At 35.3% G+C, this 16,703-nt stretch overlaps 1 protein-coding gene across 1 annotated transcript; it reads left to right on the top strand.

Annotated features, from left to right (window-relative positions):
* Positions 1-12,763: 12,763 nt before the first annotated feature.
* Positions 12,764-14,285, top strand: LOC133037819 (uncharacterized). The gene is made up of 3 exons (XM_061115459.1): positions 12,764-12,917; positions 12,999-13,396; positions 13,509-14,285. Exons 1-3 carry the CDS (start codon positions 12,840-12,842, stop codon positions 13,678-13,680), a joined length of 648 nt encoding a protein of 215 aa, XP_060971442.1. The 5' UTR covers positions 12,764-12,839; the 3' UTR covers positions 13,681-14,285.
* The last annotated feature ends 2,418 nt before the right edge of the window (positions 14,286-16,703 follow it).

Here is a 16,703-nt window from a genome sequence, read left to right as displayed (position 1 = left end):
AACTCTAGATCATGAGTCGGGTATCGCTGTTCATAATCCTTTAACTAACGGGAGGCATAAGCGATAACCCGATCGGCTTGCATCAATACACACCCCAAACCCTGTTTGGATGCGTCACAGTAGACTACGAACTTCTCCTTGTCCGAAGGCAAAGCTAGTACCGGTGCAGTAATCAATCTCTGTTTCAGCTCCTGAAAGCTAGCTTCACATTTATCTGACCAAATAAATCTCTGATTTTTCTTTGGAAGCTCGGTTAGGGGCATTGAGATTTTGGAGAACCCCTCCACGAACCTACGGTAGTACCCAGCTAATCCCAAGAAGCTTCTGATCTCTGTCACTGTCTTCGGTCTCGGCCAATCCCTGACGGATTCAATCTTCCCGGGATCCACCTTGATCCCATCTTTACTCACAATGTGCCCTAGGAAGGACACCTGAGACAACCAGAACTCACATTTCTTGAACTTGGCGTAAAGCTTATGTTCTCGAAGTCGTTGCAGTACCATCTGAAGATGTAACTCATGCTCCTCTTCTGATTGAGAGTACACGAGGATGTCGTCGATAAACACAATCACACAGATATCGAGGAAATCCTTGAATACTCTATTCATCAGGTCCATGAATGCTGCAGGAGCATTGGTTAGTCCGAATGACATAACCAGAAACTCGTAATGTCCATACCTAGTGCGGAAAGCCGTCTTTGGAATGTCCTCCTCTCGGATTCTCAACTGATGATAACCCGAACGGAGATCAATCTTAGAAAAGACCGTCTTCCCCTGAAGCTGATCGAACAAGTCATCGATCCTAGGTAATGGATATTTATTCTTCACCGTCAGCTTGTTCAACTCCCTGTAGTCGATGCACATCCTCATAGATCCATCCTTCTTCTTGACGAACAAAACCGGGGCTCCCCAAGGTGATACACTGGGCCGAATGAACCCTATGTCAAGCAACCCTTGGAGCTGAATCTTTAATTCCTTAAGTTCAGCTGGAGCCATTCTATACGGGGCTTTGGAAACCGGATCCACCCCTGGTGCCAAGTCAATCACGAAATCAATCTCCCGCTGAGGTGGTAACCCTGGAAGTTCTTCGGGAAAGACGTCCAAAAATTCCCGAACCACTCTGATGTCCTCTGGCCGAATGGTGTCTGGCCGAGTGGTGTCCACCACCACGGCCAGAAACCCTAAGCAACCGTCGTGCAACAATTCTCTCGCTGACATAGCCGAGATCACCGGGATCCGAGATCCCTGAACCGAACCAACAAATACAAATGGTTCTTCACTTTCCGGTTGGAAGACCACCATCTTCCTCTTACAGTCAATGCTCGCAGAATATTTAGATAGGAAATCCATTCCTAAAATAATATCAAATTCGACTAAGCTCATCTCTATCAGATCAGCGCTTAACTCTCTACCATCTATCCTGATCGGCATAGACCTAATCCACCTATTGGAGATAACCAATTCTCCGCCAGGTAACAGGGTTCCAAACCCTGATTCATATCTATCATAGGGTCTACCCAATTTACTAAAGACTCTGGCCGCCACATAAGAATGTGTAGCCCCAGAATCAAACAGCACTGAATATAGCGAGTTGTTAATAAAAAGCTGACCTGTGACTACTGATGGACTGGCATCTACATCAGCCTGCGTGATAGCGAACACCCTGGCTGGAGTGGGTATCGCTGGAGCTCTCGGTGCCTCTGGTCGGAGCTGGGGACATTCCCTCTTGAAGTGTCCGGGCATGCCACAATGAAAGCATCCCTGACCTTTGCACTCACCCCGATGGTGCCTCTTGCAGCTAGGGCACTCGGGGTAGGAGAATCGGGTCTCGCACCACCGGACGACTCCTCCGTTCGGTTCCCCCGGAACCTCTTGTTCTGACTCGAGCCGCCGGAAGCAGTGGGTGCCCTCTTCATCTGATCAATGGCCGAACCACTACTCCCCCTGCTATAGCCTGATGCAGGAGGGGTAGGAGCCCCGCCACTAACCGGAGTACTCAATGATTCTGACATGCACCCCACTGCGCCCTCAGCTCGCAGTGCCTTCTCCACCATCTGAGCATAGGTGGTGCTGTCGTCGGTGGTAATCATCAGATCATGCCTGATCTTGGGATTCAACCCGTCTAGATACTTCTCCTTCTTGCTGAAATCGGTCGGCACAATTCCCGAGGCTAACCTCGCCAACCGATCAAACTGAGTAGTATACTCAGTGACGCTCATGTTCTCCCGCTGGGTCAGGTGAACGAACTCTTTCCTCTTGGCGCTTCTGACCGCCTCATTGTAATACTTTGCGTTAAAGAGTTCCTGGAACCTTTCCCAGGTCATGGTGGTGACGTCATGGATCTGAGACACCATGTCCCACCATACCAACGCGTCCTCCTGGAACTGAAACGTGGCGCACACCACTCTGTCGTTACTGGTGACACCCATGAAATTCAAAATCTTGGTGATCACCGTCAGCCACTGCTCGGCTTTCATCACGTCCGGACCTCCCAGGAAAACCGGAGGTGCTTGCTTCCGGAACCGCTCATACAGAGGTTCCAATCTATGGGCCGCCACCACTATCTCGGCCTGGGCAGCAGGGGCAGGTGCCACTGGAACTATGGGCACAGGAACTGCAGGAGCTCGTTGCTGTGCAGCTCGTTGCTAATCAACGAGGTTTATGGAAAAACGTGATTTATAAAAAATTTGCTTTTTAATTAAACTTATAAACCATATTACAAAAGACTCGGGATCCCGATTATAAAAATATTTACAAAAAGTTTCACTGTTTAACTATTACATCAAAATAAAAGTCGTCTAACGACCAGTTACAAAACTTCAGCCTTGCTGTCCCGAGGATCGTACGCTCCAGGCCTAACCGCCCCGACATGTACAATCTCATAAGCTCGCTCACGGTCCATCAGCTATAGCCTTGCCTTTACCTACACATGAACATAAACTGTGAGTCGACAGACTCAGTAAGAAAAGCATAAAAATATCATACATAATTCTAACTGCCGTGTCCAACACGATACTGAGTCCCGCTACTGCCATGTCCAACATGGTACTGAGCCACTACTGCCATGTCCAACATGGTACTGAGTTTTGAACGTTCATAGGGACGGTACTATTGACAAGTATCCTCCTGATCGGTCGAACCGGTCATACTCCGGCTGCTAGTCATACTCCAGCCTGTACCGACGGGATAGGTCAATAGCACTGAACCACCAACCAAGTGTCAGCCTGATCGGTCGAACCGGTCATACTCCGGCTGCTGGTCATACTCCAGCCTGTACCGACGTGACAGGGTTGGATGGTTCGAAGCCTAAATACATAACTAATGTAATCTAGCAGGCTTCCTACATGCACGCTAAACATGTAATCTACATATGCATACTGTTATACTAATCTTACCTGGATTCCGAATTCAGGTGTGCCGGTCAACCTGACTGGAACTTAGCTGAGCGGCGGATTACAGGCTCCTAAACCGTAAAAATCACAACACCGATAAGTGACACGCTAAATCACAACGGGGACAAAGGTTTTAAAACCAAACCTAACTCACTGCAACTTAATACTAAAATACCCCCAAACTAGCAGAGAACAAACTGTCTGAAAACCCGAAACTAGCACAAAACGGAAAGTTGAGAAAAACCGGTTTCTCACCCTACTGCAAAATCCGGGTAACCGGTTTTACACGCAGTGTAAAACCGGTTAGCCGGTTTTACCCAGAAAAACCACAAAAATCATTTCACCAACCAAAACGATTCCAAACTCAACCAAACTTTCCAGACCTGCTAATTAGACCCTAAAGAACAAATCTAAGGCCTCAAAACCACCCAGAAAACACATAAGCAAAAATCACCATTGGAGCTCAAGCTTTGAGTTCCAAACTCAAGCTTGAGCAAATCCACCTAAACATGCATTCCACTAGCTTAATTCTACTCAATCTAGCATAATATCACCTCTGAAAACTATTAGAAACAACAGCAACATCACAGAACAGATTCACAATATTTTCCTTCCAAAAACCACATTTTTGCATAGAAATCTCAAAGCTTTGAACAACCTAACTAATCATGCTTCAAACAACTCAAATAACATCAATTAAACATGCTTTGAACCTCAGAAAATAACAACCAAACACAGCAATAATAACAGCCACAAAAGCATGCATTTAACTCACTTTTCACCATTTTTTTCATAATTTCAAAGAAGAAAAATCAAGAGAAGCTAACCTAGCTTGAAGAATGCTTTGAAAGGATGAGAGCTGCTTGGAAATCAAAGAGGAAAATCAGCTTCATGCACCCAAAAGCCTCAGCCGAAATAGAGAGAAGAGTTGAGAGAAATTTTCTTTTTCAAAGCTTTTTTCTAATTTTTGCTAAGTGTAAAATTTGAGAGAAAATAAGGTTTTCATGCATATAACACCTCATTTCAGCCAAGATAAATATTTAAAATAAACGTTTAATCCATTTAATAAATCACATAAGACAAAATACTAATGGGGCAAAAAGACCATTTTGTCCCTCCACCATAAAACCACATAAATCATACTAAAGGGGTATTTTTGGGAAATTCTAAATTCCCGGCCATTCCCGACATTCCCAATGTCTAAAACCCGTCCCCAAACTACTAACATACTAAGTTGTGATTTCTACTGAGCCAAACGCCGAGTTCCAAAATACCGGGCACCGGAAATGCAAAATATGCAACTACTGAAAACATAATCATGCATTTCTGAATTCCATAAATAACAGTAATAAATTATTTAAATAGCTATAAATAATTTCATAATTAAACATAAACAACTGCTAATTTCCAAATTAACTAAGCGGGCTTTACAACTGCAGTCCAATGTTCCTCTTTAGGATTTTTCTGACACCTGCTCACTATTCCTACTGCATAGCAAATGTCTGGTCTAGTGCACAACATAGCATACATTAAACTTCCAAGTACTGGAGCATAAGGAACCTTTTTCATGTCTTCTATCTCTTGGGGATTAGTGGGACACTGTTCTTTAGATAGACGGATACCAGGTCTAGAAGGCATAACTGCCCCTCTGGTGTCACTCATGAAAAATCACTCTCACCTTATCAATGTAAGTTGCTTGCGAGAGAGCAAGTGATCTGTTCTTCCTCTTTCTAATGATTTTAATACCAAGAACATAACTAGCTTCACCTAAATCTTTAATTTCAAATTGAGTGTTAAGTCATTCCTTAATGTCAATTATTTTCTTGATATTTTTACAAACAATCAAAATGTCATCAACATAAAGGACCAAGAATACTACTGCTTTATTATCCTTCAGTTGGTAAACACAAGGTTCATCTTCATTTTGGTGAAAGTATATTGTTCTTTAATTGTCTCCATTATCGGTTCAATTTCAATTCTAGCTCTCAAAATTGAACTCGAAGAAGTAGCATTGTGGGAGGAATCATCCTCAATATCTTCAACTTTCCTTTTCTCCTTATCTGTAACTCTCGAGCGAGCCCTCCTTGCAAGTGATAATGTCCGTTCATAAGCACGCATTTCAACTTCTAGCTTATGCATGTCGGACGAGCTAAAGTTGTTGATCATGTATGGTACAACAAATTTGTTATACTCAAGTGAAAGGCTGCTGAGAATGAACTGAACCCATTGCTCTTTTGATAGAATAATTCCTAGAAGATCTGCTTTCTGGAATTTTAAGTTCACCAAAAGTAAGTGTGATGTGACACTCTGACTAGAAGATATCTTCACACTATAGAGTTCAATTCCAAAGGCATATAATAGATGATGATTGCGGTGAGGGTTGTTCATTTTTGACGCTACAAATATAAATAGAAATAAATTACTTGGTTCAAATAAATTCATACACAAATTCAGAAAATAACAAGTACAGAAAATAAGTTTGCAAAAATACAAAAAATTGAAACATATTAAATTATTTTCCAAGGTTTCCAACAAACTGATAAAGTGTCCCGCTTATGTGAGAGTAAAATATATCGTTTATTGAATAGAGTAGTCAGCTCATCTAAAATAGACACCATTCTAGCAACATTTTATTCGATCGAAAAGAGAATTTGATGTTATCCCATTTAGGCGAGAGTTAAGGTCATTACTATTTCACGAGCTTCTACCATTGTTTCATACTTTGTAAGCTTAGCAGCCACTATTGGGGTGGTCGTTACTAAGAATAAAAGATTTACAATAATACTTATCTTTTGAGATTGTACGACGTTAAATTGTTAATGAATGAACATCTATTAAGGATAAATCTCACATAACCAAGAACTATGTAGAACCAACAATGGAGATCAAATGTGCTTTTGAATAAAGCTCATTATTTAAAATAATCTATTTTTAGTAAATCATTAATTTTAATCTATATATTTTAATTATGAAAATTACTTAATTTAAGTTGGTCTGAAAATTAATTTTGAACTTTAATTTAATTCGAAAATCTATATATATAATATAATTTCGAAATTAATTAAAATATAATAAAATAAATACTAGAAAATATCGAATTTAAGTTGTTCTAAAATGAAAAAAAAAATTCAACTTAAATAATTTTCAAAATTTAATTAAATAACAAATAAAGTATCTTGAACTAATCACCTTAATTTCAAAAAATATTCTAATTTAAGTTGACCTAAATATAACAAATTTTCAACTTAAATATATTTTTAAAGAATATTTTAATAACTAATTTCTTAGAAAAATCTACTTAATTATTAATTTTTTTTAAAAAAATATTCTAATTTAAGTTGATCGAAAAAAATCAATTTCAAAAGTTTATTTTCAACTTAAATATATTTTCTAAGAAAATTCAAATAATTAGGTATCTAGGAAAATCTAATTAGTTATAACTTCTCTATTTAATTAAATATATAAAATACATATAGTTTATCTTAAATTAATTTTATTAAACTAAGTGTATTTTTTTTAATTTAATTCAAAATAATCTGATGAAAAATAGATACCATTTATTTTGAAAAATTAAATATGTTGCTAATCAATTCTATTAGGTTAAACTAGTGTAATTAGCCTATTACAATTATTCAAATAAAATAAATGGGCCTTCACAATTGGGATTATTCATGCGAAAGATGACTGGGTTCAATATGTCATACCCACTACTAATGGCCCCCTAACTCTCACTCAAGGCCCAAAGGAGAGGAATTTAACCTTAATTAAACAATTGTTATTCATTGAATAAGCACAATACTAATTGGACCTAAATAAAAAAAAGTAGAATTTACGTGGTATATGGTTTTTTTAAACCTTTTATGATAAATATGGCATATTTAACTATGGACCCCTTTATATGGTTTTTTTCAACTTTGGCAACAGTTTATGGGATTTTAAAGTCCATAAGGCTGGAACTATTTTGCCAAAAGCCCATATTGTGTGTTTTGTAGTTTCTTTGGGTTATTTTAGTCATTTTAAGTGTTTGAATTTTTTGGTACAGTTTTTTTTTAAGATAACCGTTTATTGTAGAGGGGTTTTTGCATGTAATCATGGTGATGTGATGGTTGCTTCCCCATTTTAACTTCCTTTTTTCAGTTTTCAAGTAACCCCTATAAACCTCATAAACCACCTACCTCATAATCAAATCACTCTCCTTTTCCCTCTCTCCTCTGTTCGGCTTCCTTCTTCTTCCTTCTGGTTTTTCATTTTTTTTTTTGCTTTTTGGCTACCGACTTTGGGACGAAATCAGCCACATTGTGTTTTGGGTTTTTGGTTCTTCAAGGTATTGCTTCTATCTTTCCATTTTATTAATTTTCAGATGTTAGGGTTTATTTTTTTCCATTTTCATTTATCTGTTTTATGATGTTTTTTTGGTTGTTCATGGAGTTTTTTTTTTTTTTTTTTTGCTTTTTGGCTACCGACTTTGGGACGAAATCAGCCACATTGTGTTTTGGGTTTTTGGTTCTTCAATGTATTGCTTCTATCTTTCCATTTTATGAATTTTCAGATGTTAGGGTTTTTTTTTTTCCATTTTCATTTATCTGTTTTATGAAGCCCTTTTTTCCTATTTCCCAAGATCAACTTTCCTTTTTCTGCTTTTCTCTTTTTTATTTTTTTCTTGCAATTTTAATGAAGATTCACGGTCTTTGGTTAATGTGTGTTTGATGGTTATACGAGAAGTGAAGCTTTGTTTGATGGTTGATGTGGATTATTAAAGTAAAACATGATTTTATTTTGGATTTTGGCTGTGGTTGGACTACGTGAGCTGTTTTTCAAAGTGGGTTTTGCTCTTTTTATTATTACTATTAGCTACAGGATGATATTGAAGCTTATTATAACATAATTATAACTCATTGTGCTGGCTTTAATTTGTTTGATTGGACCAAAGGGAGGATTTTTAGTGTTGTGATGGACCACACAAATAGGAAAACCACTGCCAATTTTCCTGTTTTACATTTCAGGGTCTATATGATTATGTTTTTCATTCCCTGTTGTATTACTTTAGGCTACAAACGTTTTACGTGGTACAGTATGTTATATATTTATGATTAACTGGGCAATACTTATGGTTTATACACATTCAGTGTTATTTAGCAAAAAATATATATATATATACAATAAATGAAACTGTACTGTAATTTATATCTAATTACAGGTACACATTAGACGGATTTTATGCATTTTATGCAAATTTGAGTTTAATGAACATTCTCTTTTTTTTTTTTTTTTTGATGAATCATTCATGGAAGTGAACTCGGGCATTGATTTATTGCAATTTTACATGGAACTTTCCTTTTTCTTTTGTTTATGAATAATCACTAAGTCCTATTAAGCGTTGCATTGTTAGTGGAACAAATTAGTACTGTGATTATCATTTGGTTGGATACGATTGGTTTTTATTAGAATTCCTTTTTGTTAATTATTCAGATAATGAATGCAAGTTGGATAGAATCCCTAATTATTATGTATTTCTGTATGTTTGGTTGTCTTCTTTCACAGACAATTGTGTTTGTGTACATATATATATATATGTAGAAAGTAATGTAGTGTAACCATTATTTGGCTTAATTATTTCCAAAACAGTTTTGAGAATCAAGTAAAAGCAGTAGCAGAACCTGGTAGCCTTCCATCGCGAACGAGCAAAGTAATTTTCTGCCCCTTTTCCTGATTTGTTTTCAAGAGTTTCAACTCTGTTAGTGTCAGTGTTAGTTTAATTTTCTTCAGAAACCAGTTTCTCTAGTTTAATTTGTGTTATTTGGGCGTTCTGTGAATTTAAAAATTGTTATTTGAAAACCTGTTTCTATATGAAGATCACAGTTTCTATATCAGGTGTTGTTTGGCCTTATCCTATACCTAATTTGGAATCAGTTAAAAACCGGTTTTTGAGATTACATTTTCTATATTACTTAGAATTGATGCAGGTGTTGTTTGGGATCCTCAGATTTTTGGTTTGTGAGGTATTTTAATGTTCAGGTTAAGCACGTGAGATTCAGGTTATTGTCCTTCTTGCCTGTTGTTTGTTCTTGGTACATAACCTCTTCAGGGGAATATAAGACAATTCTAGTTAGACACTTGTGTTTTAGAGGTTCTAGATTGAAATAAACTAGTGTAATCACTAGTACCCTACTGAATGATATAAAATGAGAAACTGGTTTCAAACAGCAATGTAATGCACATATTTGATCATACCTATTTTGGAAACATGTCAAAAACTAGTTTTTACAGATTGATTTGTGTTATTTGTGCGCTCTGTGATTTTTGGTGTGTGGGTGGTTTTAAGGTTAAGGTTGAGGTGTGTTACTGTTAGTTTGTATGAAACTGATTTTCATGTTAATTATCATGACTGTTTTTGTTGTTTTGTGTGTAATGTTTATTTTGTGTTTTTTTTTTATCAGATGGAGAGAGAATAAGATGATAAAGTACCATCTAATGTTCAAAAGGTTGAGCCTTCTAAGAAGGCTAAAGGTCGACTGAAAAAAGATTCACGCAAAGGCAAAGTATGTTTTATGTTTTGTATTGAAACCAGGTTTTATTAATTGTATATGTTTTCTTTTTCGGTTATTCTAAACTGGTTTTAATTTTTTTTTATTGAAACTGATGGTGTGTTGTTTTTTTTAAGGTTGATCATGTTATGGAACCTTTGAAAGCTCCACCATTAAGAAGATCTCCAAGGAAAACTAAAGTATGTATTAAATTTCACTGAACCCGGTTTCAAATTTATTTTATGTTTCATTGTGGTTTGGTATTTATTTTAATATGTTATATAATACTGGTTTTTTTTGGTTTGTTTGTGTTTCTTTTTATCTGTTCTATTCTATTTTGTTTATGTTTATTTTGTTTATTTTTTTAGGATGATATTGAATTGCCTAAAGCCGATGTTGTTTCTCAGAAACACGGTTGTAAAAAAGTGAGTAAGAAGGATACGAATGTCCTTCCATCTGCGAGTGATGATGATTTTGAAACCGAAAAAATTGTCGCAAAACCTGTTTCAACCAAGAAAAGAAAAGCTGTTTCTGATGACGCTAGTGCGTCAAAGAAAAGAAAATCAAAGGATGTTGGGGAACATTCTAATTTGGTATATCTTCATTTTTTCTTATATTTTTTTTGTTCTTTTGTTTTGTTTAATTTAATAGTTTTGTTTTTTTTTCATTTTGATTTAACTGTATTTTGTTTTATGTTTATTTATGACAAAGTTTGTGAGCCTAGGGTTGCTGATGATCCGAAGCTTGTTAATGTTGCCAAGAAAGGCAAGAAGAAACCGGTTTCAAAATCGCTCGGCAAGAAGAAGAGCGAGGCTCCTTCCGTTGATATTCCTTTGGTAATTTTTCTTTTTTTTAGAAACCGGTTTTTCAATTTGTAATTGTGCATGTTTCAGGTTTTCTACTTACAGTTTTTTTTTTGAATCTATTTTTTTTATAATATATATGTTTTTATTTTGAGTTTTTAGTTTTTATCTTTGTGGTGGGTAACCAGTTTTTGATTTTTTCTTTTTTTTTTCTTTGCGTATTTTTAATTTTGATTGTTTATATTGTCTTTTCTATCACAGGAATATTATTTTAAAATTGATGTGAAGAAGAGGTTTGCTGGGAAACCTCAACTCTACAATCCGTATAATGTCACTGATGATATCAATGAGAACCTGTCAGATGAACAGAAGGAGTTGTTTTGTAAGTCTCCATTTGGGCATTTTCTTGATGTGAGCAACTTCAACTATCAGATACAGCTGATTCATCTCGTTCTTTTGCGGCAGATTCACACCGAAAGAGATGATGTCGAGCTTTGGTTCAAACTTGGAGACAAGGCTGTTCGTTTCGGAGTTGAAGAGTTTTCCACAATAACTGGTTTGGATTGTACTAAATCCTATGACATTGATCTCTTCAAATTAAAGAAGTTGCTTGCTTACAAGGAGGGTATTTTTTGCATGCACGGGCTTACTGAGAAGCTTACTGTGAAGGAAGTTGCTAGTGTCTTCTTCAGTGGTGCTTTGAAAGACGACGAAGATTATGTGAAGATAGTCCTTGTATACTTCTTCGCTGGTTATTTGTATGGTTATCCCCAAGGGAAAAAGATTGACAACTTCATCTTTGCTATGGTTAATGGGGATGATTACATTGAAGTTTTTAATCGTTTTGGATGGGGGAAATTATTGTGGGAGAAGACTTTTCATCACTTGAAGATTGCATCAAAAGAAGGGAACAACACCTTTGAACAGCTAGCTAAGAAGAAGATGATTGAGAAGGGTTACAAGCTTAAATGCTTTCCTATTGCATTTCTTATTTGGCTGTACGAGATTATCCCGTCTTTGTCTCCTCGATTTTTCAATAGAGTCAGCAACAAGATTCCTCGCGTTCTGAATTGGGAGAATAGCCCTACAACGGAGTTTAGTGAGTTGATTCAGGCTGTGTTCAACAATTCGAAGGTAATTTTTTTTTTCAAATTTTATTTTTTGGTTATTGTTTGTTTTATCTTTCTTTGATTTTTTTAAATTGTTTTGTGTTTTTATGTTTCCAGATTGTTGTAAAGGATTTTGTTGCTTCAAGTGGTGAAAAATCTCAAAGTTTTTTTCTTTTCTAAATTCAAGTTTGATCCTAAATATGTTCCAAAGAGGATTGGTGGCGCTGTGTCTTCTGATGAAGTAAATGATGATGTGAAGGTATTAAAAACTGGTTTCTGTTTGCATTTTTTTTTTGTGTATGTTTATCATTAGTTATGTTCATGCTTTTTATGTATATAATATTCAGGTATCTCATGGAAAGTTGGACCAGATTTGTGCTGAAATTACTTCTATCAAAGAGTGCCAACAACAAATCAAGGATGGTATTTCCAGCTTGAGGATTGAGTTTTTGAGTGAATTTGCTAAATTAGCAGAAATTATCAAAGGATTGAAGAAGAAGGCGAATGATGGAAGCTCTAAGGACTCTGAATTTTTTTCATCACCTATAAGAGAGGTAACTAGTTTCTTTTGTTTAGTGTTTTTTGATTATAGGTTTGTTGTTTATGGTTTTACTATAGTTTAGCATTTTGTTGAAACTAGTTTCTGTATTGATTGTCTTTTTATATTATTTTACACAGTTGTTTGAAACAGGTTTCTGTTTTGAAAAACGTTTTTTCTGTTTGTTGGCACTGGTTTATTGGTGGGGTTTAGGTGTATGTTTCTGTGTTTTATTCTAAGAAACCAGTTTCTTGATTTATGTTGTTCTTGGTTTTTTTTTTTTATATTTTTTTCATCATCTTGTTTAATGTAGTTTTTGTGTTGGATGTGTTATGTCATGATTTTTCACTGTTAGTGAAAACAGGTTTCTGTAGGAACCAGTTTATGGTTTTTGTTTCTGTCCATGTTTCTGTGTTATTTTCTGTAGGAAACAAGTTTCTATATTTATGTTAAAAATCTTGTTTCAATTAATTTATGGTTCAGGCATACTATCAGGATATATCGGATGATGGTGGTGGGTTACAGTTGTCCGTTCATTCTGTTCAAGCTGAGGTACAAGCTTTTTCCCATTTATGTTTTGCATTGTTTGGATGTTAATGTTCGTTCTAAATATTTTTTTATTCAATTTTGTAGGAGGAAAAGGACACTTTGAATTTTGAAAATATGTTTATCGATCCTGATTTTCTTAAGAGTGTGGTTGATAGCACTGTTAAGAGTGCTTTGAAGACAGATTATGTTTCGTTTCATGATGATAGTGATAAGTTGAGTTTGGTTTTGTACGATGAATCGTATTTGTCTCCGGAGGTTCAAAAGAGACAGCCCAAACCAAGCTCTTTTGTTCTGTCGCCATATGTTGTGGACTTTGGGTCTTCGTCATCTTCGAAGGAAGGCTTAATGAGGATTGTGCAAGATGATAAATTTATTGTGCATGGAATCAATCCTTTTAAAGATGAAATTGGTTTTAATACTGGTGCTGAGCAGTGCATTAAGTTTTCCAAATTTATTGATGAGAACATTGTCATGAATAGGGGGTTAGTACTTTTTTTATTTATATTTATATTATTTACATTTGTTTTTGTGTATTTTTTTTTTTATATGTGATTGACTTTTTTTTTTTGTGTTTGTTGTTTTTTGTGTTGTCAGTGTGAAGAAGTACTCTGATGCGGACAACATCTTATATCCACCGATTGATTTTTCTTTCATTGAAATTTCCGAGAAGATGTGGTTCTACGAGCTTCACGCTTGTGGTGTATTTCTGCGTGACAGTGTAAGAAACTGGTTTCTTTTTATTATTTTCTATGTCTTTGATATTTGAGTCTATGTTTCTGGTAAAAATCCGGTTTCTGATGATGTATTTATTGCATTTCTGTAGCATTTAGATGTGGTATTCTATTACCTTAGGAAGAAGATTAAGCAAGACGATACTTTGAAACAGAGGATTACCACTACCAATTGTTTGTTTGATCATGTGGAATTCCTACAATCAGTTCTTGAAATCGGGTTCTAATCCTTCTAAGATTGACTTTGATAATGTCATTCCTAGATACATTGTTGGTGAGTATTTGTTTTGCAATACTCCTTGGGTGCTTACTGACCATGTTCTTATATATGTCAATATTCAAAAGCACAAACATTGGATATTGGTCCATTTTGACATCAAGGAGAGGATGTTGAACGTATATAACTGCATGTCTGGTGCTCTCAACAAGAAACGCGCTTTGGATCATGTGAAAGCTTATTCTACTATGCTACCATTTTATTTGGAGTATCTTGATGTTTATTCTTCTAGGCCGGATCTTAATTTGGATCAAGGTCCATATTCCGTTGGGAAAAGAGAACCTTTGAATTTCAAGTTCATAGATGGTCTTCTAAGTCAAGTCAATAGGTAATTCTTCCTCTTTTCATCATATATTTTTTTTAATTGAAACTAGTTTTTATGTTTGGTTCTGTTTATATTTTTTGTCAGGTTTTGTTTTGTTTGGACAGAAACTGGTTTTTTTACTGGATTTTTTTTTTTTTGTTTTATTGCAGTGACTGTGGAGTGTTTGTCATCAAATTTGCTGAATTTTTTATTCGTGGGAAAATTGATGACATTCCGGCTAACATGTCTTATTTGGTAGGGGTATATAGAGATGATATTGCTGTGAGTTTGTTTATTCATGCTAAGAGGAAACAAATTGGTGGTTATATAACTGATGATGAAGTGTTGAAAAAGGAGAAGAAATCAAAGGATAATGCAAGTGTTAAGGCAAAGGTCAAAGGGAAGGATATTCCAAAGGGAAAGGGCAAAGCGAAATGATTTCAAACAATGTTCTATAGTTTTTAGTTTTCAGACAAACTGGTTTCATTTGGTTTTTTTTTATTTTTTTTTTTGTATTTGGTATTTTAAGACAATGTTATATAGTTTTTTAGTGTTGTTTTTTTTTGAAAGACTTGCTACTTAGTTAAAGTGGTTGTATTTTTTTTTTTTGTAAAGACTGGATATTTCAATGAATCAACAACCCTTTGTATTATAAATTTTTAGTTCATGGCTAATTTTTTTTTCTTTCTTTTTTTATTCTAACTGGTTTCTTTTGTACTATTAATTTCAATTTTTTTTATTTGAATGTACAGTTAACTGATTTTTGTTTTTGTTTTGTTTTGTTTTTCTTTTTTTTGTAGGTGATACCAATGGCAGTATGTGTTTTTATTTATTTGGTAAGTGGCACTTGTTTTTTTTTAGTATACTTTCTCAATAACTGGTTTCTTGTTTTTATAAAATTTATAATTTGGAATGTACCTTTTTGAAATAATCTAAGATATTAAGAATAAAATCTTTAAAACAATGATTATGTAAACAGATAAAATTTCAAAAGTGTAAAAATGTTGTGTGTATCCTTGTGAAAAAATTATATTCTGTTCAACTTTATTCAATGTTGAGAAACCAGTTTCTATAAAACTGTCAATCACTAAAATTATATAATGTTCTACTTTATTCAATACTGAGAAACCAGTTTTTATAAAACTGTCAATGAATATCTATTTCTATTGTAGCTGATCATTCATTCTTCTTTGACTCGTTGCTTTTGTTATTCTGTTTTGTTGGTTTGTAAAGCTGTGGGTTATTGCACGTTCTTCGGTTGTGACCAACTTTTCCGCACCTTGTACATTTCAAGACAACTTTTGGTTCTCCTTTTGATCTTATTCTTTTCTTTCTAGGTCTCCCGGCTGGTTTTCTTGATTTTGGTGGCCACACTATTCTTTCCATGCTCTCAAGTATAGTCCATTCTCTTTCATTTGGTAGAGGATGTACAGTTCTTTCATAGGTTGCCTTCATTGTTGCTGTTTTGTAGTAATCGGCAACATAGTCATAAGCTCTTAATCATCTTTTTGCAAATACAACTATTGCATGTGAGCATGGTATCTCATCTAGTTGGAACCTTCTGCAGCTGCATGTTCTTTCCAGTATGTTGATTGTGAAATCACCTTTTTCTTGCACCTTTACTTGGTATTGGATTGTTGTGATTGCGATGACCTATTATTTTTTTTTTTTTTGAAATATAAGATATGTGTTAGAAACCAGTTTTTGATGATGATCAAGAAACAGGTTTTTTAATAACTGTTTTTTTCTATGATTTAGTTATTGTACCTGGTATTTCATTGCTTTAAGCAGATTGTCTCTCAGTAGTTTTTCAGCATCTGATGCTACTTTAGTAAATATTCCATGTGCTTCATTGCCATTTTTCCACACCCATTTTTGTACAAGGCTTCTGAAGCACTCAATCATTGTTGTTATAGGTAATGATCTTGCAGCTAGGATCGCCGAATTTATTGATTCTGCTATGTTTGAAGTCATCATTGTGTACCTTCTTGTAGGGCAGTGGCTCCTGGTCCAAACCTCATGTCCAATTTTCTCAAGGTATGGTCTTATTCGTTTGTCTATTCTATCTATCTCTGCCATGTATCTCTCGAATGAGGTGAGCTTGTACGTCTTTGCTGCCTTTACAAAGTTTATGGTCAGATCATCTCCATGCACTCCAAAGTTTGTTTTGATGTTGTTTATCAGGTGGAAGATGCATGCTCCGTGGAAGTGGTTTGGGTAGACATTGCTAACCGCCTTCTCTATACTCTTATGCCTGTCTTATATTATTGTCAAACCTGTTCACAGAAACCAGTTTTTACAAGATAAGTAGGTATGTTTTGGAAGCCTAATCAATTTTTTTTTTGTGGAAACCAGTTTCTAGATTTTGTTATCTTTTTGTCTAAGATCAGTAGCTATGAAGTTAAATTTTTAGACGGAATTTACATTAAAGGGAACCAGTTTTTTCGATAGCGTACCTTCTCTATCTCCGAATGTTT

This window comes from Cannabis sativa, chromosome 5 (assembly GCF_029168945.1).
Source record: "Cannabis sativa cultivar Pink pepper isolate KNU-18-1 chromosome 5, ASM2916894v1, whole genome shotgun sequence".
Classification (NCBI taxonomy): Eukaryota; Viridiplantae; Streptophyta; class Magnoliopsida; order Rosales; family Cannabaceae; genus Cannabis; species Cannabis sativa.
The sequence above is the reverse complement of the archived record's forward strand: the minus strand, read 5'-3'. Positions and strand labels throughout refer to the sequence as shown.

Bases quoted from the DNA above. Each gene is read 5' to 3' on its own strand.
- LOC133037819 (XM_061115459.1), top strand. From the start codon at position 12,840: ATGGTTCAGGCATACTATCAGGATATATCGGATGATGGTGGTGGGTTA. The intron at 12,918-12,998 runs GTACAAGCTTTT...TCAATTTTGTAG, and splicing joins TTCATTCTGTTCAAGCTGAG to GAGGAAAAGGACACTTTGAA. The intron at 13,397-13,508 runs GTTAGTACTTTT...TTGTGTTGTCAG, and splicing joins AACATTGTCATGAATAGGGG to TGTGAAGAAGTACTCTGATG.